At 36.4% G+C, this 25,336-nt stretch overlaps 1 protein-coding gene across 4 annotated transcripts in view; it reads right to left on the bottom strand.

Annotated features, from left to right (window-relative positions):
• Positions 1–524: 524 nt before the first annotated feature.
• ERO1B (endoplasmic reticulum oxidoreductase 1 beta) overlaps positions 525–25,336 on the bottom strand; it is a 64,755-nt gene continuing 39,943 nt past the window's right edge. For 2 of the 4 annotated variants that reach the window (XM_067025674.1, XM_067025676.1), the window contains 9 exons: positions 20,184–20,195; positions 17,839–17,865; positions 13,101–13,193; positions 12,742–12,988; positions 11,633–11,702; positions 9,340–9,426; positions 8,212–8,345; positions 3,480–3,536; positions 525–859 (listed from right to left, as the gene is read on the bottom strand). In XM_067025674.1, the coding sequence (XP_066881775.1) occupies positions 844–859; positions 3,480–3,536; positions 8,212–8,345; positions 9,340–9,426; positions 11,633–11,702; positions 12,742–12,988; positions 13,101–13,193; positions 17,839–17,865; positions 20,184–20,195 (743 nt within the window). In that variant the 3' untranslated portion in view covers positions 525–843. Of the gene's footprint in view, positions 1,918–3,479; positions 3,537–8,211; positions 8,346–9,339; positions 9,427–11,632; positions 11,703–12,741; positions 12,989–13,100; positions 13,194–17,838; positions 17,866–20,183; positions 20,196–25,336 lie in introns of all 4 variants that reach the window. The other 2 variants (XM_067025677.1, XM_067025675.1) reach the window with 2 other exon arrangements.

Genomic DNA, 25,336 nt, shown 5'->3' with positions numbered 1-25,336 from the left:
ACGTTCCACTGTAGAGCTCTGTATATTTTTTGGTTTTTGAACCATGTGAATATTATTACCTTTTCAAAAAATAAGTATATTTAAAAAGCTTTATGACTCAATACCAATCAAAAGATGCCAGAAGTCCCCAGTTTTTAGCTGAATGGTAATAAGCCAATTTATAAACTAACGCAAATACACCACCTTCTGAGCCAAGACTCTATAATAGGGTCAGGCTTTCTAGTTTCAAATTCTAGTCCCACAACCTAGAATTTGTGTGACCATGGATAAGTTACTTAGCCTCTCTTATCCTCAGTTTTTGTATTTACAGAGAAGTAATCGTACTTAACCTGCTAGGGTTGCTGAGAAGATAAATAATCCATGCAAAGCCCTTCAGCAGTGGCTGCCACGGAGTGCAATTACGATTTTAAAAAGAAACCACCACAGACTACTTAGTTTCTCCCTTCACCACAAATTATAACCAAGTTTTCATCTCATAAAAGGAAACATTTAAAAGGGGGTTTAAAAAAAAAAGAACAAGGTAAGAAGATGGCAGAAACATTTAATTCACATTTTCTATAATCTGGTGGGTACAACAGCAAATTATTTGAAATTCTGTTCAAAATTAAAGCTGCACCTGTAGATGTTACTTAAAATAGAGTACACATAAATTTGGTGTGTGTCTATGTTGTTTTGTTTTACCAAATAATTTCCATGGTACCATGCACCCAGTCTGTATTTTGGTGAATAGCTATGGTTTCTGCAGGTACTTCAGTTTGCAAACTGCTGAGAGGTTTACTGTGAACTGTTCCCAAATTTCCAGATGAAGGCAATGCTGACGGAGATCAAAATAGCTGTCCTTTCTTATATACAGTGGCACCTAGATAAAGTTGGAAAACATGGCACAGTGTTTCATATACGTACAGAGATTACAAATACTGAGTAATTCACAATGTTAAAATGTCAAAATAAAACGTTGGATTTATCAGATTTCAAAACTGTAAAAACCATTACTAATATTGTCTGATCCTCCTCATAACCTAAGAATCAACACAAGAGAAACATTTAAATTTACCAGTTTTAATATACAGTATTTCTAACTTACATAGATGCCACTTAAAAAAAAAAAAAAACTCATGCCACTGAAGGAAGGAATATTTTCCTTTTCTTCATTTTCATTACTTTATCAGCTGGTACAATCATTTCTGTCAAGTTGTTATATTATCAAGTGTTGGACTTTTAAATTAGGTGATGAGATAAAGACAAAATGCCAAGAGGTATTATTGCCAGGCAAGCATTTTTTCACAATGCAGTCGGTACTCTAGTATCATTTGACAGCAAAAAGGTATGTGAGTTGGAAAAAAGTTTATATCATAAGGACCATAAAACATCAACAGGCTCACAAAACAAAGATTCATATCACTTACACATTCATTTAAAAAGCACACACATACACAAAAACGTAGGCTGCCTGCCACAATCTAACTGATGGTAAAATAAAGTTAATCAAATAGATTTCAGCTTAAGAATACTTCATTTGTTTATTTTCTTGGTAGTGAAAGATCTGTTAAAACCTTGAAAAGAACTTTTTACCCTAACTAGATCTTTTAATTCCTAGAACTCACTCTAATACACAATTTTAACTAAGCTTGAAACAAATCACAGTAAAGGAAAGAAGAAATGGAAATGACCAAAGATTTTCTTCAGGAAATAGAGCTTAAATAATAGCCTTTAACTGAGGGAACGGTGAAGTAACACTACCAAGAAGATTTTTAAACTTACAGTAATAATAGACAAAGTGCAAAACATTCACATTTTCTTAGACTCTGAAAAACACTAAGAATAATTCTTATTAATTTACCAGCAGGATTACTTATTCACTTTTTAGACAAATTTACCTGAAGGTCCCCCTCTCCCACCAGACAATAACTTGCATCCCTAAAAATGAAAAGAAAAAGTAGGAGGCTCCAACCAAGTCAGCTTGTTTTATTCAACTTAAAAAAAATACCACCACTATCAACAACATGAAAACTCCAGGTCTATAAAGGTTAGAAGTGGGGTAAGAAAATAATAGTGACATCTTACTCCCTCAAACCATAGCCCTCCAAGGGACAGCTAAGTATTTTTAAAAGAGGGATAAGCCAACTAAATACAAGTTAAAATATGCCACTAAAAATCATCAATGAACACATTCAGACTTTGGCAGGATAAGATATGGGTTTAAGAGCACTTATTTACTTCGTGAAAGACTGATACCCGCATTACTTCTACACAGATGCAACCTTCCAAATTAATCACATTATATATACTAACACCTTCTAAAATAATATTTTAAATATTAAGGATATTTAAATCCCAGGTTTAAAAATGACAGTTTAGGACTTATGAAGTCATCTGTTGGTACAAGTCACTTGAAGTACCATTTATATACAAAGAACTAAAAAAGAAAAGGTGGGGAAAGGGGAAGCTTAGAGAAGGTAATGAATTAATTTATCTACTTAAATACCCTACCAAAGAAAATCAGATTGAAAGAGGACTGCATAGACTGTATTCTGAAATAAAATCCTTTAAAAATGCTTAATTAAAAATAGTAAGTTTTGTGTATATAATGTTTTCATTTGGTGTTATAAATCCATTCAAATTTTATCAAGATGGAAACTGTTAAATAAGTATGCGATTTTTTTTTTGGTTTATTTTCTTAAACAAAAATTTCTAAAATTGGATTAAGGGCAAAGAAACACACAATCAACAGAAACTGATTTACAGAATCTAAGTAAAGAATCCTTTTAAGCCAGCCCACTGCAGGCACATGAAATCTGGCTGGGTAGCAAAGGGGATATTACTTATTCACCTTTGCCGAACCAGGTCCTTTAGACCAAAGCAAAACACAACAACAACCACCTAAAATCTTCAATAAAAACCAATGAAATTGAAGTCTTGGGGATTCTTAAGTAACTACTATAACTATACATTGAAAGGGTCATTGATCACGCTGACACTTCCATCTTACAGAAGGTGACACACAGAGCTAGGCAAGGCTAAAAATACATTTAAAAATCACTGACAAATTTTTGTCACTGATACCTGCCCAAAGCAACATTTGCTCCCTTGCTCTCCTTTTCCATAGTAGACTAGTTAACAGTATTATTCAGATGGAGACATACTCATTTAAGTTTGACAGCTGGAAATAAAGAATAAGCACAAAGCCAATTCTAAACAAATGGAATAGCAGAATATTCAACAGATGGAAACACATGGAATTAAATACAGAATTAGTGTAGTTTACATGTTTTAAAAGTATATACTTCATTTACAAATATCTGATTGATAATCTATTAAGAAGCATAAATATTCAAGTGAACATTTGAATTTTCTCTTTAAAAGAGTTCAGAATTCTTGAAGTCTGAAGATTAGTCTCCTTCTGCTGAAATGTCCAAGACTAAAAAGGCTTCACACAGTCACTTTATGTCTCTAATTAGACATATAAAAGCCTCTATTACCTACTGTGTTGTAATAAGACTTTGAAATTCTGTAACTCTTTTATACTTGTAGAAAGCCTACAAGAGAAAAAAAAAAGCATATTAGCACAGCTAATATGTGTACACACTTCACATGATTGACGCTGTTATATGGGCTACAATTTGAAAGCAAAATTGAAAATAAAATGATGTAAACAACACTGAACAGTGAAGCTTCCATTTTTAAATGCGTATACTATGATTATTAAAGACTGACAAAACACAGAGCTGTAGTTTGTTAGTCTTGGTTTAGAAGGGGCAAGGGAAGCCAGTTACTTCATATTATCAACAGATTCTAGCTTAATGATGGAAACAGTGGTATGATAATTCATTACATTAAAGAATCTCAAATTATTTACATTTGGCCTTGTAAATTCATTTTGCACACTACTCTCCAAATCCGCTTCTTTCTTGTTGTTCCCCAAGCACGGATTTGTTTTAACCCAAAGGTACAGGTTCTATTTATTCTGTCTATTGATGAATCCCCGTGCCCTCCATCCACCCATATTTATAGTGTTCAATAAATTATTATTGAGTGAATAAATGAATGAAATGCTTCTGAGCCCAGACCCAGAAGTAAAACTCTAGAATGGAAATCATAAAAAAAATTCTATAAGCTCCATTATCCTTAGGTACAATTCAGGGTTGATACAACAAAAATCTAATGTTTTTCTTTCTATAGCTTAAGATAATGTAGAATGCAGTACTGAGCTCATTTCTTTAAGAACTTAATAAATAATAGCTTTTCTTATATTGAGAGCTTAAAGTATGGTAGGCAATGTTCTAAGCTCATCACAGATGTAATCTCATTAATTGTTTAAAAAAAATTCCACAAGGTAGATAAAATTAACCCTGATTTTACATTTTAGGAAAACGGAGGCTTAAATAAATCAAGTAGTTTTCCCAGGGTTGCTCAGCTAGTAGAGTAGGTGGGTTCTAACCAGCTCATCAGATCCCAAGACCATATGTCCTCTCAAAAAAATCTATGTCCTTTATGATCTCAAAAACATTTTCTTTATATTCTTACAAGTTGTAGGATTAACAGAAAATGAATTCTTACTCTAATCCTCAGAATATTAGAGGACTGAAAGAGTGTTTACTTATTACGAAAAAACATTATGATTATTAAACAAAATAAATGTGTAAAATCATATGCTGTACCTCAAAGTACCTGTTTTTAAAAAAACCTATCAAAATACATATGAAGATATGGTAGAAACCTAGGTCCATAACTAAAGAAAAGAGAGCTTAGTAAAGAGCAGCAGCTGAAAAAAACAATGAAAAAAATATGCTCAAAGTCTGATTTAGATACAAAATGGAGAGTGTCAGAAAACTCAAAGGTTATCATAAAAATTAACTGTATGTTACCTTTTACGCGGGGAGTACAAACTCGCCAGCACTATATGGGACCAGAGTCTCTGTGAAGATGCATTCCAGACCTCACAATTTATTACACAAGAGAGATTTTCCACATTCCCTATTATTATTCTAAGACAGACACAGGAAGGCACAGAGCGTACCTGCATTTACCTACTGCTTTACCGGTACTTTTAGAGGGGTACTAAAATATATTTTAATAGCCAACAGGTATATTAATTTGTTCCCTGGAAAATAAGCCATTTGATATAAATGTTGAAACTATCAAAAAATGGCTGTTAGTGTAGGAAAGACGTTTGCAGAGTATTCAAGATAAAGAAAGCACATTTCCCAGCCTTCCTTGGCCAGAACCAAAGACAATGCTCACTATATGTCTCTGCCCACTAGCATCACATGACAAAGCAATGCTGTCCTGGCTGCCCTAAGTGAGGCAGAAATGTATTATATAGGTTGTCAGACCAAGAAAACTACCAATTCATTTAACAGGAATGAATACACAAACCCTCCCAAAGCGTAACACGATAATTGTGTGTGTTAGTGCAGCCAACATCATTTACTACTTAAATGGACTGATAATCAGGTGGAAGATACAATGAACACATCTCATTAACAATTATTAAGAACTGTAATATTTTTTAAGGAAAAAGTAAGAAATGTATAGAATACATATGAAGGAAACAGTTAAACTCAACTAAGAAATAAAAGAATCACTAAATTGTGGTATGTCCATGTAATAGAATATTGGCCTATATTAAAAATGGTGCTTATGGATTTAAAAGTTGCTAAAAGAGTAAATCTCAAAAGTTCTCATCACAAGAAGAAAAACTCTAACTACATGCGGTGATGGATGCTACCTAGACTTACTGTGGTGATCATTTTGCAACATATACAAATATTGAGTCATTATGTTGGACACCTGAAACTAATACAATGCTGAATGTCAATTATACCTCCATAAAAAAGAAAAAAATAACACTTATGAAAAAAATTTTAATAATATTTGGAAATGATTACAATGTAATGCCAAGTAAAAAGGGTAAGAAAGCATACGAAATGTATGGTTTCAACTCTGAAAATACGTACACACACACACGTATGTATAAGTAGTGGGAAAATACACATTAAAAATATACCAAATGTTGAAATCGTCGTAGGTGGTAGGGTTATGAGTGATTTTTAAATTTGTTTTCTAAATTACAGTTTCACGTTTTTCCAGATTTTCTATAATGACCATGAATTACTTTAATAATGAGGGGGAAAGAAAGATGAATATTTTAAAAGAGATTTAAAAAGCAGATGGCTGCTATTTGTTTTCCATGGGGAGGAAAAGGGAGACTAAATTAGGCTGTGCCTTGTTTGTGTAATCATCCCTCCCTGAGTGTCATTACCCTTAAGAAAAGAAAGGTTTCTCACATCTACTCTAGCCATAAAAACACTAAGACAATTTTTTAAGTCCTGAAAATATGCGGGCACTAAACATACAATGGTGTTTGTAAAGCCCCATCCCCACGTCCACCATTGCCATGGACTTCAGGTAGCGTCTTGTGATTGAAAAGTGTCACACAGGACCTTGTTTTATCTTCATGTTAACTCTGTGAGAAAGGTTTTTACTCCTCCTTCATTATACAGAGAAAGGAAACAAGCTGGGAGAAAGGAGTGATGTACCTGAGCTCCTGCTGCCAGTAAATGGCAGGGCCAGGATTCCAGAATGCTAGGACCTGAATCTGAGTCCAGTACTCTCTAGGGAGCAATAAAAGGTACTAGCAGGCTCTAGTTAGAGAACTTAGCTGGAAGGGTTGCATTTGTGAATGATTCCTTGTGAGATGCAGAGAAATTTTGAGGAAGTTAACATCTGCTTCTTTCTCAATTAAATTTAATTTAGATTTAAATACGTTTTAAGAAGCAGATTCCCAGATATAGAGAACTAGTGGTTACCACTGGGGAGAGGCAACATAGGGGTAGGGGGTTAAGAGTTACAAACTACTATGTATAAAATAAGCTACAAGGATACATTATACAACACAGGGGATATAGCCAACATTTTATAATAACTATAAAAGGAGTATAACCTTTAAAAACTGTGAATCACTATACTGTACACCTGTAACATAATACTGTACCATCAACTATTCTTCAATTAAAAGTGTTTAAACTGATTAAAATCGTCATTTAAATTTCAAATAATTTAAATTTAATTCAGCTTCTCCTATTTTATGTTACTACAAGCCTCTTAAGTGGGTGGATTGAATTTTTCATGAAACACCAATTACCAGTGCACATTCTATGTCTATCTTGTGTTTGAAATCTCAACCTACATGGTCATCTTTAAATACAGGGAACAAGAGGTGAAATCTTTGCTATTAAGATGGGGAAGGGGCAATTAATTAATTAATTCAATTAATTTATTTTTAATTTAACTGCCTCTTTTTAACTTAAAAATGCACGTTAAGAAAACAAAAAATCTCTGTATGACTTTGTTCTTTCTTTCTTTATTTGTTTAAGTCTTCCTTGATTTGACTTTGCCTTTTTTCCCAGGGCAGTATAGTATTGTTTTCTCTGATTTTCTATGATTCTTTTCCTTCTCTTCTGTATTCTTCACTTAGTTGGTACTGCATGTATCTCTGTAGGCAAATTCAAATTATGAAACCATCTGTGGTATAAACAAAAAGCAAACTGTATGTATGTACACAGAAAACAATGGGGGAAGAATGAGTGAAAGAAAAATGCCTCCTCAGATTAAGACACAGAGCAGCTGAAAGGTTTAATGTCTTTTTCTTTCCTCACCTTCTGAGCCAAACTCTCCTTACTCCTGCTACTGTACTTGAACGAGTTAAAACCAGCTAAAGAGAATTTTATTATATTTCCCCACAAAATTGAGAAGGCAAACTGGGAAATGCTGGCAATTTGAAACTATTACTTTTTCCTGTAACCTGTAGAGAAACTGGCTTGTGAGTGCAGGTACGATGCTATATGACAATAATGCTTCCCTCTTTGTCAACAAAACAAAGCAAAACAGACTACTTTAGCAAAGAAGATGATCTTTGCAGTTTGTTGAAACCAGCAAGGGAATCAAAAGTCTTCACTATGGGTGGCCTTCCCTGGTGGCACAGTGGTTGAGAATCCGCCTGCCAATGCAGGAGACACGGGTTCGTGCCCTGGTCCGGGAAGATCCCACATGCCGCGGAGCAGCTAAGCCCGTGAGCCATGGCCGCTAGGCCTGTGCGTTCGGAGCCTGTGCTCCACAACGGGAGAGGCCACAACAGTGAGAGGCCCGCGTACCGCAAAAAAAAAAAAAAAAAAAAAAAAAAAAAGTCTTCACTATGAAAACAGTTCTTACCTTCCAAAAGCATTTAAAAGAGCAACTATTTCCTGTCGAGTGAGTTGGAAGCCTTTAGATGGGCTGTTCTCTGGAAGCTTTTGGATTTCCTTTTCTGAGAATAATATCTTCAGGGCAGTTCCTAAACCCTGAGTCTAAAGAAAATAGTGATAAACTTTCAATTAAATTCATATAATAATAACTGCTATAAAGGTTTAAAGGAATACTCAGTCACTGTGATGAGAAGTCAGGAAATTCATATGAACTGAACTTTTCACCAAAATGTTCAACTATGTAAAATACAGTTTCACTTCCTCACAGATTATGCATATGATAAATTTATCTAAGCTTTTAAGAAAATCTGAGTAGTTTAACACTTTTTGGATACATATCCTACTATTCCAAATTACTAAAATGCTTTTTTAACGTAGAAAATATCACATTAGGATTACAGTGTTCAATATGTAACTCTGAAAGCATTCTTTATAGCCCCTAACAATTCAAAACTTAGAAATTAGTATAAGTTTATAGGTATAGTGATACTTACACTTAATAATTTCTCAATTATTAGCAACAGAGAAAAAGAAAAATCTGATTTCAGTGTAGCCTCCATTAAAAAAATTCTGTCTCTTGACTTTCTATGACTTAATATCATCTTTGTAAAAAGATAAGAGAAAACCATCGCACAATCCTTTTTACACTGAAACATTTAGGTAAATGGGCCTGCTGGGCAGAACTTTCCTATTTTGTGACTAGGGGGCCTCCTTCTTTTGATCACTGATACAAATTCAGTGACCAAAATTTGATAATTAAATTTCTTACATAATTATATTTTACATTTTATATAGGTATATAAAATACCAATACACTATTTATAACCACCAACTTCAAAAATGAATCTGAGATTGTACCAACAGAAACAGATACAATAAAACTAAAATCATTAACCTACAATAATAGGAAAAACATCCTAATACATACACATATAACACACACAGTCTAATATTAATTGTTTTTATAAATAAAACAGAAAAACCACACTTTGGATTTCGAATTCAATGAACAATGAGGACATTTTAGTAAAAACTTTCAACTTCTCAGTGGAGAAATTTAAGGTAATAGTTTCAAAATAGAAGACAACACACAAACCTGTAGTTTCCCCCATAACCTGCATTTGTCACATCCAACACAGTCCATTATACGGGAGATATTCTTGAAATGTAACCGGAATTCCTCCTAACAAGCAGAACACATGTTCATTCTAATTAGACATTTAAAACTAAACCGCGTTTGTCTGAATTATAATAAAAGTTTCGAAGCTTACTAACGAATGAGTTGTGTTTGTCAACAATGAAGAGAAGTATTTCAATGTGTAGAGCACAAGGCACATGAAACAGCTAACGTCAATGGCAGTTTATAAAATTCATTCTACATGTTAATTCAACCACCTTTTGATTGAGGGGCCGCTCCACGCAAAGCACCAACAGATACCCTACAGGGGACCCCAAAGTAAATAATACACGGTTTTTACTTTGAAGGAGCTTAACTGCTGCTTCCATTTGATATCTGCGTACAACCAGTGGTGAATACACCTATATTATGTTTCATTTATTTCTGTTGCATTGTTTTGTACGAGTCTAAATCAGAAAGCTAGTCCTAGAACAATAATCAGTGTCCATATCTCTCTCCTTAGGACCACACCATGTTTATAACATGTACTCCCCATCAGCACCGATGATCACAGGGCTATACAAGAGGTCTGTGATCTCAGTCCCCCACATTTGCTATTGCAGTTTCTCCAAGGATGCTTGCTTACTGGATCTTTGACTTTTGCTGTATTAGTTTCCCACACAGTTAGATGCCTGTGAGCACCTGTGCATGGGTTTCTGTGACTCTAAGGTCAGTCTCACCTTCTCTAAGGACAAAACTAGCTAAGAGGAAGTTTCCTCATCTTTTTCACAGGGCAAACATAGAAAATAAAAATCATTTTATTGCACCGAGGTAAACATTTTATTGCAAAGAGCTGGAGTGAGTCACCCGAAAACTTAAAGCGCTTGGAGGAATCAATACCTTGGCCAAAAGAAAGACAACATAAATAGAACACAAAAACTCCTTTGCTCTCCATTCTCATGTAATTCATGTTCTTTGGAGCAGATGGAAAAATTGACTTATATTCTCCTTTCTACACCTTTGAAAAACAGGAAACCAAATTTCCAGCATTTAATAACTTGAAAGCTAGCTGTGAAACCTCTCTTTTCAGTCTTACCTTCCTCATCTATAAAAAGATACATAATTATAGTTGTCTTGATCAGAAGTATAATATTTGTATAAACACTAAGAAAATAGGAAACATTACAAAAATGAATTAGCATTATGTTAAATACTGTAATACTAATATACCTATAAAACAAAACAACCTTCCAAAACTAAAATATAGTTGTGGCTAAATTACTTCATTTCAGAAATACCAAGGAACTCTTACTAATGCATTCATTCTTGTAGCATATCCACATCTAAAACATCTCGGGGCCAAATGTGTTTCAGAATTCAGAATTTTTGAGATTTTAGAAATGTAGTACACACACTATGTATTATGAAGCACCCCACCAGAGTGTATGGCAACACCCTGTAATCAAATACATGATTGTTTTTGCAACAAAATGTAAGAATATTCATACGAAGCAGAATTTTTTAAAAAACACTACAAATATCCTTACACCAGTTCAGGTTAGGTTTTGCTAACAAATTAATTTGTACCAAACATAAGAAAAATGTTCCAGTTTTAGGAGCTTTTTGGATTTCAGAATTGCATATAAAAAATTGTGGAGCTGTGGTAGACTATTTGCCAGTCAATTTCAAATACTTTTATGAACACTGTAAGGGTACAATGTATTCCTTAATTACTGTAAGCAAATGAAAACCAAATGCTTGTAACATGAAGTTGCATAATGTTCCTAAAATATAGTCTCCTCCTGATGTCACAGGCCAGCAGGTCATTTTTGCCTTATATGTTAGCCCATTAGGACAAAAACATAATAGTTTCAAAGCTGTAACGTTTTGTAAAGTAAACATTAGAAAAGATACTATTTACTGCCTTCAAAGTGGCTAACAGTGCATGATTTTTTAAGACGCATCAAAACAGCAATAAGTAAATGAAAGAAAAGTAAGTAAGAAAACTTTCAAAATAATGCCTTTTGAAAGGCATTTTCAAAGGTGTCATTTACAAAGGTGTCATTAGTCAGAGGTATGACTGAGAATTCACTAAGCAGCTGGGCAAACTAGAAAGGAGAAAGGAATTGAGAAAGAGCTTTTTGTGTCATTTATAGTAAAATCCAGTCAGACCAACAAGATGGTGAACTGGGAAAGAAAGTTTAGATGAACAGGATTAAAACACAACCAGTAAACTGTTCCCCACCTGGTCCCCCAGTCAAGAACATTTTACCTTTAACGATTTGGCCCCCTTTTTGTCACCTGCAAACATGGATTTCTCATCAAAGTGCATGGGAAAGGACCTAATGAAATGAAAATATTATAAGCTACAGATGAAAAATTCAAGCTCTGGTAGAATTTTCTATCCCTACAAATATTTAAAATTCAGAATTTACTCATATGTAAGGTTTGGTAACATGGGAAGGTAGCAAACAGTTTAAACTATTCAATCAAAGAGTAAAGCAAGATAAAGAGGGCTTTGGGGCTTCCCTGGAGGCACAGTGGTTGAGAGTCTGTCTGCCGATGCAGGCAGGGGACGCGGGTTCATGCCCCAGTCCGGGACGGCTGGGCCTGTGAGCCATGGCCGCTGAGCCTGTGCATCCGGAGCCTGTGCTCCGTAACGGGAGAGGCCACAACAGTGAGAGGCCCGCGTACCGCAAAAAAAAAAAAAAAAAAAAAAAAAAAAAGAGGGCTTTATAATTTATGAGAGTGTAATGTTTTGAAGAAATTATGTGACAAAAATAACCTAGAAAATTAACTAAAAACAATTTGTGTGAAAAAATGTACAAAACTTAACATTTTAAAACATTTAAAAAAATGTAATGCATAATATACTTCAGACATTTGTTAACCCAACTCTCCTCTGTGCTCATTTTTAACAATCAGTAAAGTGCAGTTTTATACACCCAGGATTTTTTTTTTTAAAGGGTATATTGTAGAACGTAAGGCTAATGTCCTCTTAGGTAATCTATCCTTATGCTATCACCTATTATCATCTGAATTTAAGTAGCAACTGGAAGAATACAAAATTGGTAGAAAGAACATTAAAGTAGCATTAAATTTTGGTACTACATAAAATTTAAAGTTATATTTAAAAATACAGCCTATTCTCAAAGTGTGAAAGTTTATGCAACAAAGCTTTATAGACGACGCTTTTCAGTCAACATTTTTAGAAATATTTTTAAAATGCTGCCATTCTATGGAACACTTTCCTTCTCAGTTCTAATTCTCCCTTTTCCTAATAACTTTCAGAAGTCAGTTTTCGTTGTATCAATATTTCAAGAACTGCCTCACTCAACTACAGAGTGGAGAATTTCAGATCACTGACAATTCAATTCTTACTTTGTATCTTGAAAGATATTCAGTAGAAGTGTTTTTGTGTCAGCATCCTCTTTTACATTTCCAGTGTAAAGATCGACAATTGAGCGCTCAAAGTACGGGGCCACCTTTGATAAAGCTCGAAGCTCAATTAAATACAAGAAGTACAGATTCTTTAGCCTTCTTGGGCCTTCTCCCTTGGTTTCCACAGGGTCGAAGCGGCGTTTAAATTCTTTCATATTAGGTCCCCAGGTAGGTTTACCCCAGGTTTCTAAAGAGAAAGAGAAATATATTATACACTCTTAATAAACAGGATTTTTGCTCTATAGAGAATATGTATTTTCCCCCAACAATTTTTATACTAATAGAAAAAATGTGATTACCTTCCAAGAGATAATTTGCGCAAAGATGTAAATTGATACTAGCATGAAGTCCCGATATAAGCTTATAGAAGACTCTTTTCTCCAAACACAAACCTATTCAGAAAAATATTGAAAAAGAAATTACATCCATTAAGATAACAAAAATACTGAATCAAGAGGATTAGGGGGCTTCCCTGGTGGCGCAGTGGTTGGGAGTCCGCCTGCCGATGCAGGAGACACGGGTTCGTGCCCTGGTCCGGGAGGATCCCACATGCCGCGGAGCAACTGGGCCCGTGAGCCATGGCCGCTGAGCCTGTGCGTCCGGAGCCTGTGCTCCGCAGCGGGAGAGGCCACAACAGTGAGAGGCCCGCATACCGCAAAAGAGGATTAGGTACATGGGCTTTTTTTTTTTTTTTTTTTTTTTTGCGGTATGCGGGTCTCTCACTGTTTTGGCCTCTCCTGTTGCGGAGCACAGGTTCCGGACGCACAGGCTCAGCGGCCATGGCTCACGGGCCCAGCCGCTCCACAGCATGTGGGATCTTCCCGGACCGGGGCACGAACCCGTGTCCCCTGCATCGGCAGGCGGACTCTCAACCACTGCGCCGCCAGGGAAGCCCTACATGAGCTTATTTTTAAAGTTAAGATTTGAGGACATTAAAAACAAATCAAGGACTAATATAAAATAATTAGATTGAGATACTATCACTGAAGATAAAATAAGATTCTGACTTCAGAATGGAGTTAACTGAGTATAACTTAGTGCAGAATAAGATACAAATGTCTGGGCTACTGGAGGTCCAAACACTATGGATGCACTTGGAAAAGTCCTCATATTACTCAGAAGGCAACAGTACAGTTTTTTTGTGGTTTAGGCTAAACTAAAGCAGATATAAAGTCACTGCTTTGGCATAACAATAGTTGTTTCTCCTTTTCCCTTCCCTATAGATGTTCTTTATTTGAACCTACTTGTTAGTGGAGGAAGAAGAGACTGAATTCTACTTCTCTCCTTCCTCCAGATTCTTTAGTGGTTCTTATTAATCCTTTGCCCTGGAATATTTTTAAATAATCCTAATAATTAATAAATTAATAAAAAATAATAAAAATAATCCTAATAATTCTACTTAACTGTATGTTCCACAGGTAAGGAGCGAAAACTTGGAAAACAGACATCAAGGAGTTTCAGACAATTAAAAAAAATGTGTGATTATTTACTATGTGAGTAAAACCATATCAAGATGGAGTTCAGGAATATGATGGAAATTTATTTTATGTAGCCTTCTTAAGCCACACAGGCTTTTGCTCAAAACAGAGGTCAAGATAATTTCACCATCCTATCCAACCCCTGCCTCCATTTAAAAATATTTTCTCTTATTATAAGAGTAATACACATTATGAATGAACTTAATGCTTTTAAATAAATTCTGAAATGCTTAAGAAGGTAAATTTTATACTGTGTATATTTTACCACAATGAAAAAAGAGAAACATTTTTAGAAAATATTTATAGAAAAATTTTAAAATAAAAATGCAAGAAGTTTTAAGAATCCACATCAGACACAGAACAATTAGCTTTTCCCCTTTCCTACCACCCAACAGAGTTTGTTTTTGTCTTTTTTGCTTTTTGGTTTTTTTACTCTCCCTATGGGGAAAAATGGGCTTCAACAGTGAAACTAAGAAATAATCTCATTTATATGCTGAAGGATTTTTTTTAAAAAATTATTTATTTATTTATTTATTGTGGTACGCGGGCCTCTCACTGATGTGGCCTCTCTCGTTGCGGAGCACAGGCTCTGGATGCGCAGGCTCAGCGGCCATGGCTCACCGGCCCAGCCGCTCCGCGACATGTGGGATCTTCCCGGACCGGGGCACGAACCCGTGTCCCCTGCAGCGACAGGCAGACTCTCAACCACTGCGCCACCAGGAAAGCCCATATGCTGAAGGATTTTTAAAATGTTAAGAGTATGTATGTGGCTTACTTTGCATCCTTTCAGGATCTTTTAGATCTTCAACTTACTCTCCCCTTTATGTTCTACCATAGATGGCTCTGAAGCAAGTAGCTTCTAATAGGAAAAAATAATTATTTTGAGATCTCATTCCCTAATTCAGAATTCTTCCTAGAATATTCTCATCATCATGGATAGAGACCAAAAGGTAGAAATTCAGTTCTATTTTGTGGCTTCTTCGTAAAAGTATATGGCCAAATTTGAATGTTTATGGTAACAAGGGATATAAACAATATGAATGACTTTGATAAAATATTAGGTATTAACTTCTCTAGTAAAACTTTTTTTTTTTTTGTGGTACGGGGACCTTTCACTGTTGTGGCCTCTCCCGTTGCGGAGCACAGGCTCCGGACTCGCAGGCTCAGCGGCCATGGCTCACGGGCCTAGCCGCTCCGTGGCATGTGGGATCTTTCCGGACTGGGGCACAAACCCGTGTCCCCTGCATCGGCAGGCGGACTCTCAACCACTGCGCCACCAGGGAAGCCCTCTAGTAAAACTTTTAATCAAATCTGTTATCAAGTAGCAAAATGATCAGATCTGAAGTTCAATATCTCTTCCTTCCAACCTACTTCTCTAAGCAGTAAAATATCTAAAGACAAGAGAAGGGAAAACAGGAAAAGTTCATGAAAATTCATATGCCTAAAAATGAGAACATGAAAACTAGAAGGGAATTCTAATTTGCAAAGCCCACAAAGCCCCTCACCTAAAAGTGGATGGGTGTTAAGAGGGAAAGAAGGAGTAGATATGTACTTCTGTAAACTGTGAAAATTAGGTAACTTCAAGCAAAATCTTAAGAATAAAAGATAAGCCAAGTGAATGCACCAAGAAGACACACAACACTCTTAGCAGAAAGTGCTGGAGAGGTGCTCCCCGCCTGCAGTCTGCTGCCAGCCCTAATGCCTGGCAAATCCAACTATTCAATTCAGAAAGTGGTTCTGCTCTTCCTCTTTTGGATTGAATTTCATTCAAATTCATTTTCATCAACTGAATTATAGGACACCAATATATAACTTTTTCTCTCACAAAACGGCTAGATATACTGTAACACTATTATTTGGCATTTGTACATTGTTTAGTGATTTTTGAAGCAGTTTTCACAGGCATCATCTACACTCACAGTGTAGGTAAGCTGGATGCCTAGTGCCACTCTCGTGCCCCAGACCTGGAAACTGAATCTCAGAAAAGTTGAGCCAGTTGCCTATAAACAGGAGTGCTCGCTGGACCCTGTATCAATATTCAGGGACTCCCATCAATAGGATACTAGAAGAGTGGTTGATATAGTATATCCTAGAATCCGATACTTCCCATAAATTTCACTCTCATCCTCCATTATCAATATGCATAGTCTCTGACCACCTCTTTTAACCTAAATACTACTTTTCACAATTTGTGCTCTTAAAATAAAGCTAATTAAACAAAGATAAGCATCTCTTCCCACATTGGCCATTTATCAATATAATTCCTAGCAGTATTTGCACATCAAAAATAGTTCATCGGGCCTTCCCTGGTGGCACAGTAGATAAGAATCTGCCTGCCAATGCGGGGGACACAGGTTCGATCCCTGGTCCAGGAAGAGCCCACATGTCGCGGAGCAACTAAGCCCGGGAGCCACAACTACTGAGCCTGAGCTCTAGAGCCCACGTGCCACAACTACTGAAGCCTGCGTGCCTAGAGCCCGTGCTCCACTAGAGAAGCCTGTGCACTGCAGTGAAGAGTAGCCCCCTGCTCGCCGCAACTAGAGAAAGTGCATGTGCAGCAACAAAGGCCCAACACAGCCAAAAAAAAAAAAATTCATTAAAAAAGAAAGAGAAATCACGTCCATAAGTTAACACAACTGATTAACAAAGATAAAATGGAATTAAGTGCTTAGTTTAACTCAGTAGAGTTCCTATAAGGTTATGGCTATGAAATATCCATTTTCCAGTGTCATTCAACTTGCTTATCTTTTTTTTTTTTTTTTTTGGATGTGCAGGCTCAACGGCCATGGCTCACGGGCCTAGCTGCTCTGCAGCATGTGGGATCTTCCCGGACCGGGGCATGAACCCATGTCCCCTGCATTGGCAGACTCTCAACCACTGCGCCACCAGGGAAGTCCCCTTATCTTTCATTAATATATCTGAACTTTTGGTTTCATAAATTAATGGCAATTTGGTAAATTTTTTAAAAGCATCATATATCCAGTTATTAAGCAAAGTTGTTAAAATCCTAGAATGTTTCAGCTTTCCATTAATAACGTTTCATAATTTCAACACTAGAAAATATAAGAATGCAAAGATATATGATATTTTGGGATCTATATTACTTTATCCTTTAGTTAGACAAGTTTAGATTACATGTGTAAACGTGTTTAAAATCTTCTGAATTCAAATTCATCTTCCCTTAATTTCATATATAAAAAACAGTTACTTCCTTCCAAAGAGAATGCCTCTACTTAAAAAAACAGACTTGCATAGTGGTTACTAGAAAAGTAATTTGGATGAGTACTACATACAGAGTGGAAATAAGACTGGGAACCAGTTCTGGAACCCTGATGACCGCATTTGCCCTGTATATTTCCATAACACTGGTTTTTAGCTGACCAATATCCTCAAAATTTTCAAATAATTTTATCCTAAACTATAATAACCTAAAACATGTTATTTTCTTTCAAACACTGTCAAGATTTAATGAAACCTAAAACTTACAAATATATATTAAATAAATCAATTCATTTTTTGTAAGATGCCAATAAATTTAAAATGCAGACATTAAATTTACCTTCTAGCCACGTGTAGAACGATTCTCCTAAAAAACAAAACAAAAACAATCAAAATTATACACACACAGAATTGGGTTAAAATGTTTAAATGGTCATTCATAAATAAGAATATATTAAGTCTATAAAATATTTCTCATGACAGATTAAGGAATATGTCCACTGCTCATGTGTAATGGAAAAACAGGCATATGGTTCTAGAAAATAACGTCCAAAAGTTACTGAAGTAGTTTTGGGAAAAAGTTCTTATAAATGACATTCTGACTTGTAAAATTTTTGAGAAAACTTCCAGCAAAATATTATATAAACCTTATTCACTTGAAGGCTTAAATATCCATAAGTATGAGGAGAAACAATCTTAAATTTGCTTTTGATGATAACCATAGCATTATTCAAAACTTCCAGAAAAAAAGTGAATTATAATTAATATGAAAATCAAATTATTAATTCCATTTTTCCTGAGCAATAAACCTAAGTATATTTTCTCAATTATCTAAAACTACTAAGTTTTGAGATAATAAAAAAGTTCCCTAAATTTTCAAAATAATTCTTCAGAAAAGTTAACGACCAGAATATCAAGGAGCCTTCCTTGTGTACTATGCTAAAAGAACTATTTCTAGCCCTATACTGTTCTGAGTGAAAAGAAAAATGGCAGTCAATAAAGATAAAAACAGTTAATATACTTCCTAAGTTACTCCTCCTTATTTTAATTGCGAAAAGCAAAGCATGATGATAAAAACTCAACACACAGGCTTCCCTGGTGGAGCAGTGGTTGAGAGTCCACCTGCCGATGCAGGGGACACGGGTTTGTGCCCCGGTCCGGGAAGATCCCACATGCCGCACAGCGGCTGGGCCCGTGAGCCATGGCCGCCGAGCCTGCGCGTCCGGAGCCTGTGCTCCGCAACGGGAGAGGCCACAACAGTGAGAGGCCCACATACCGCAAAAACAAACAAACAAAACACAAAAACCTCAACACACAAGGTGAGTTGGGCAAGGAGTCCAGAGGATAAATTAGATGGTGGGGAATTATTTTGCCTCCTAAGAGTCCTCACCCTTAGCAAAACAACACAAACATCTTCCTAGAGAATCATTCATTCAACATACTTTTACTTAGATGATACTCTTACACAAAACATCATTCATTATTTCACTTGTTTACTCAAAAAGCCCCAGCTGCTAACAGGAAAAGTCTAGCTCCTAAGGTCCTCAATAATCTGGCCTCTACTCATCTTTTTTTTTTTTTTTTTTTTTTTTGCGTTACGCTGGCCTCTCACTGCTGTGGCCTCTCCCTTTGCGGAGCACAGGCTCCAGACGCGCAGGCTCAGCGGCCATAGCTCATGGGCACAGCCGCTCCGCGGCATGTGGGATCCTCCCGGACTGGGGCACGAACCCACGTCCCCTGCATCGGCAGGCGGACTCTCAATCACTGCACCACCAGGGAAGCCCTACTCATCTAATTTTAAATTACCCCATATATGAAGTCTCTCCTACTCTCCCCAAACATGCCTGTTTTTCCTTTCTCAACCCCTTGGTCCATGCTATCATCCAAGTAGCACACACTATTCAATTCTACTGGCTTTAAATCAGTCCATCATTCAAGTCCATCTCAAATGCCACCTCCTCCGGTAAATTTTCCCAGTGAGGCAGGATCTGTTCTACCTCTGAAGAGCTACACCACCTAATGTTGTACTATGTATGTAATACTTCTTTATTATCACTTATGTACAGTGATCATTCCTACTATACATATTTTTAGCTCCTAGAGGGAAGGCACGTTTTATACATCTTTCTATCCTTTACAATGCCCATCACTGTGCCCTTGACACATAGGGTAACTTTATTTTTAAAAATTTATTTATTTATTTTTGACTGTGTTGGGTTTTTGTTACTGCACGCATGCTCTCCATAGTTGTGGTGAGCGGGGGCTACTCTTTGTTGCAGTGCACAGGCTTCTCATTGCGGTGGCTGCTCTTGTTGCGCAGCATGGGCTCCAGGCACGCGGGCTTCAGTAGTTGTGCCTCGTGGGCTCTAGGGTACATGCTCAATAGTTCTGGCGCATGGGCTTAGTTGCTCCGCAGCATGTGGGATCTTTGCAGACCAGGGATTGAACCCGTGTCCCCTGCACCGGCAGTCAGGTTCTTAACCACTGTGCCACCAGGGAAGTCCCTAACATAGTGTAACTTTAAATTATAAAAAACTCATATTTTTGGTCACCATTGATTGGTAGTTATTTTCTGGAAAAAAATAGGATTTCTTTTGAATTAAAAACAGGAAAAAATCAAATTTTGATCATTAAAGGCATTTCTTCTACATTTGAAGCAAACATAAAATGAGACTTTTAACTTACCATCATCTTCTCCTGAAAGAGAAAATAACAGATAGGATTTTAGAAAATGTCTTACACAGTTCAGATTCCAATTCTATTTATTTATGGGGTTAAAACTTACTATGTGTTAAACTATTAATTATACCATGAACCTTGCTCAGTGTGTAGTTACCCTGCAAATAAGACTTCTTAATAAGAATACAGGCCAAAGAGTACAAGATTTTCACATGTTTTATGCAATAAATAGTATCAGAGAGTAACTAAACAATCATAAAGACCACTAGTTTCAATAATTAACAAATATACAGTCACTCCTTTAATCACTATGCACACAACTCTCTGAACATGTGTTTCCAGACTGGAGTACTTTTCTTTTTTAAGTTACTGCTCCTCAGCACATATTCACCTTAATAAAAACACTTCCCAAACTCTAGTCAGTGAAAGCATCCCCACAGGGGCTATGGGGCTGCCTAGACGTCGGGGAGAGGCCAGAAGGCTGGGCTTTCAGGCTCCACAGCAGCCCCGTCTTGATTAGCTTTACATACGGAATTCTGACAGAATATTTCATTTTTGGAAAAAAGCCGTTGGAAAGCTAGCTGCGGAAGCCAGGAATAGTGTGGAAGAAACACAGTTAAGAACATTAACCACCAAACCAGCTCTATAACAAATGCTAAAGGAAGTTCTATAAGTGGGAAACACAGAGAAGAAAAGGACCTACAAAAACAAACCCAAAACAAGTAAGGAAATGGTACTAGGAACACACATATCTATAATTACCTTAAACGTGAATGGATTAAATGCTCCAACCAAAAGACACAGGCTTGCTGAATGGATACAAAAACAAGACCCATATACATGCTGTCTACAAGAGACCCACTTCAGACCTAGGGACACATTCAAACTAAAAATGAGGGGATACAAAAAGATATTCCATGCAAATGAAAATCAAAAGAAAGCTGGAGTAGCAATACTCAGATAAAACAGACTTTAAAATAAAGAATGTTACAAGAAACAAGGAAGGACACCACATAATGATCAAGGGATCAATCCAAGAAGAAGATATAACAATTGTAAATATTTATGCACCCAACATAGGAGCACCTCAATACATAAGGCAACTGCTAACAGCTATAAAAGAGGAAATCGACAGTAACACAGTAATAGTGGGGGACTTTAACACCTCACTTACACCAATGGACAGATCTTCCAAACAGAAAATTAATAAGGAAACACAAGCTTTATTATTTTGTTTTTGTTTTTTGTGGTTTTTTTTTTTTTTTTTTTGCGGTACACAGGCCTCTCACTGTTCTGGCCTCTCCCATTGTGCAGCACAGGCTCCGGACGTGCAGGCTCAGCAGCCATGGCTCACGGGCCCAGCCACTCTGCAGCATGTGGGATCCTCCCAGACTGTGGCACGAACCCGTGTCCCCTGCATCGGCAGGCAGACTCCTAACCACTGCGCCACCAGGGAAGCCCGGAAACACAAGCTTTAAATGACACAACAGACCAGATAGATTTAATTGATATTTATAGGACATTCCATCCAAAAAGAGATTACACTTTCTTCTCAAGTGCACACAGAACATTCTCCAGGATAGATCACATCTTGGGTCACAAATCAAGCCTCAGTAAATTTAAGAAAATTGAAATCATATCAAGCATCTTTTCTGACCACAACACTATGAGATTATAAATGAATTACAGGGGAAAAAAACATAAAAAACACAAACACATGGAGGCTAAACAATATGTTACTAAATAATCAAGAGATCACTGAAGAAATCAAAGAGGAAATAAAAGAATACCTAGAGACAAACAACAATGAAAACACGATGATCCAAAACCTATGGGATGTAGCAAAAGCAGTTCTAAGAGGGAAGTTTATAGCTATACAAGCCTACCTCAAGAAACAAGAAAAATCTCCAATACAATAAACAATCTAACTTACACCTCAAGGAACTAGAGAAAGAAGAACAAACAAAACCCTTAGTTAGCAGAAGGAAAGAAATCATAAAGATCAGAGCAGAAATCAATGAAATAGAAACAAAGAAAACAATAGCAAAGATCAATAAAACTAAAAGCTGGTCCTTTGAGAAGATAAACAAAATTAATAAACCATTAGTCAGACTCATCAAGAAAAAGAGGGAGAGGACTCATCAATAAAATTAGAAATGAAAAAGAAGTTACAACAGACACTGCAGAAATACAAAGCAACCTAAGAGACTACTACAAGCAAACTCTATGCCAGTAATTTGGACAACGTGGAAGAAATAGACAAATTCTTAGAAAGGTATAACCTTCCAAGATGGAACCAGGAAGAAATAGAAAGTATGAACAGACCAACCACAAGTAATAAAATTGAAACTGTGATTAAAAATCTTCCAACAAAAAAAAGTCGAAGACCCGATGGCTTCACAGGTGAATTCTATCAAACATTTAGAGAACAGCTAACACCCATCCTTCTCAAACTCTTCCAAAAAATTGCAGAGGAAGGAACACTCCCAAACTCATTCTATGAGGCCACCATCACCCTGACACCAAAACCAAAGATACTACAAAAAAAAATATCACAGACCAATATCACTGATGAATATAGATATAAAAATCCTCAACAAAAATAACAAGAATCCAACAACACATTAAAAGGATCATACACCATGATCAAGTGGGATTTATCACAGGGATGCAAGGACTCTTCAATATATGCAAATCAATCGATGTGATACACCATATTAACACATTGAAGAGTAAAAACCATATGATCATCTCAATAGATGCAGAAAAAGCTTTTGACAAAATTCAACACCCTTTTATGATAAAAACTCTCCAGAAAATGAGCACAGAGGGAACCTACCTCAACATAATAAAGGCCATATATAACAAAACCCACAGCAAACATCATTCTCAATGGTGAAAAACTGAAAGCATTTCCTCTAAGATCATGAACAAGACAAGGCTGCCCACTCTCACCACTATTATTCAACATAGTTTTGGAAGTCCTAGCCACGGCATCAGAGAAGAAAAAGAAATAAAAGGAATACAAATTGGAAAAGAAGAAGTAAAACTGTCACTGTTTGCAGATGACATGATACTACACATAGAGTATCCTAAAGATGCCACCAGAAAACTACTAGAGCTAATCAATGAATTTGGTAAAGTTGCAGGATACAAAATTAATGCACAGAAATCTCTTGCATTCCTATATGCTAATGATGAAAAATCTGAAAGAGAAATTAAGGAAACACTGCCATTTACCACTGCAACAAAAAGAATAAAATACCTAGGAATAAACCTACCTAGGGAGACAAAAGACCTGTACGCAGAAAACTATAAGACACTGATGAAAGAAATTAAGGATGATACAGATGGAGAGATATACCATGTTCTTGGATTGGAAGAATCAATATTGTGAAAATCACTATACTACCCAAAGCAATCTACAGATTCAATGCAATCCCTATCAAATTATCAATGGCATTTTTTTTTTTTTTTTTTTAACAGAACTAGAACAAAAAATCTTAAAATCTGTATGGAGACACAAAAGACCCAGAATAGCCAAAGCAGTCTTGAGGGAAAAAAGTGGAGCTGGAAGAATCAGACTCCCTAACTTCAGACTATACTACACAGCTACAGTAATCGAGACAATATGGTACTGGCACAAAAACAGAAATATAGATCAATGGAACAAGATAGAAGGCCCAGAGATAAACCCATGCACCTATGGTTAACTAATCTATGACAAAGGAGGCAATGATATACAATGGAGAAAAGACAGTCTCTTCAATAAGTAGTGCTGGGAAAACTGGACAGCTACATGTAAAAGAATGAAATTAGAACACTCCCTAACACCACACACAAAAATAAACTCAAAATGGATTAGAGACCTAAATGTAAGACTGGACACTATAAAACTCTTAGAGGAAAGCATAGGAAGAACACTCTTTGACATAAATCACAGCAAGATCTTTTTTGATCTGCCTCCCAGAGTAATGGAAATAAAAACAAAAATAAACAAATGGGACCTAATGAAACTTAAAACCTTCTGCACAGCAAAGGAAACCATAAACAAGACAAAAAGACAACCCTCAGAATGGGAGAAAATATTTGCAAATGAATCAATGGACAAAGGGTTAATCTCCAAAATGTATACACAGCTCATGCAGCTCAATATTAAAAAAACAAACCCAATCCAAAAATGGGCAGAAGACCTAAACAGACATTTCTCCAAAGAAGGTATACAGATGGCCAAGAAGCACATTAAAGCACTCAACATCACTAATTATCAGAGAAATGCAAATCAAAACTACAATGAGGTATCACCTCACACCAGTTAGAATGGGCATTATCAGAAAATCTACAAACAACAAATGCTGGAGAGGGTGTGGACTGATACAGCCACTATGGAGAACAGTATGGAGGTTCCTTAAAAAACTAAAAATAGAATTACCATATGACCCAGCAATCTCACTACTGGGCCTATACCCAGAGAAAACCATAATTCAAAAAGACACATGCACCCCAATGTTCACTGCAGCACTATTTACAATAGCCAGGTCATGGAAGCAACCTAAATGCCTGTCAACAGACGAATGGATAAAGAAGATGTGGTACATATATACAATGGAATATTACCCAGCCATAAAAAGGAACGAAATTGGGTCATTTGTAGAGACGTGGATGGATCTAGAGACTGTCATGTGGAACCTAGAAAAATGGTACAGATGAACCAGTTTGCAGGGCAGAGGGAGACACAGATGTAGAGAACAAACGTATGGACACCAAGGGGGGAAAGCAGCGGCCGGTGGTGGTGGTGGTATGATGGGGTTGACATGTATACATGATGTATACATCATGTATACACTGATGTGTATAAAATGGATGACCAATAAGAACCTGCTGTATAAAAAAATAAAATTAAATTCAAAAATTCAAAAAAAAATTTAAACAGCTGTTAATTGACAATTAGCAGTTTCAGTGGAGAAAGCATATAAACAGCATAAGTGAGAGCTATTGCATTACTTCCTGGGGTACCCACTTATCAATCAGGACGTATTCTCTCCCTTACCTAGTCTTTTGTCCCCCTCTTCTATACTTGTTTTTTCTCTGCTCCTCTTTCCTCCCTCTATCCTTTTCTCTATGCACTTTCCTTCCTCTCTTCATCTTTCCTACAGCCT

Source organism: Kogia breviceps, chromosome 2, assembly GCF_026419965.1.
Source record: "Kogia breviceps isolate mKogBre1 chromosome 2, mKogBre1 haplotype 1, whole genome shotgun sequence".
Lineage (NCBI taxonomy): Eukaryota > Metazoa > Chordata > Mammalia > Artiodactyla > Physeteridae > Kogia > Kogia breviceps.
Note: the sequence above shows the minus strand (reverse complement) of the source record. Positions and strands in the feature narration are given on the sequence as shown.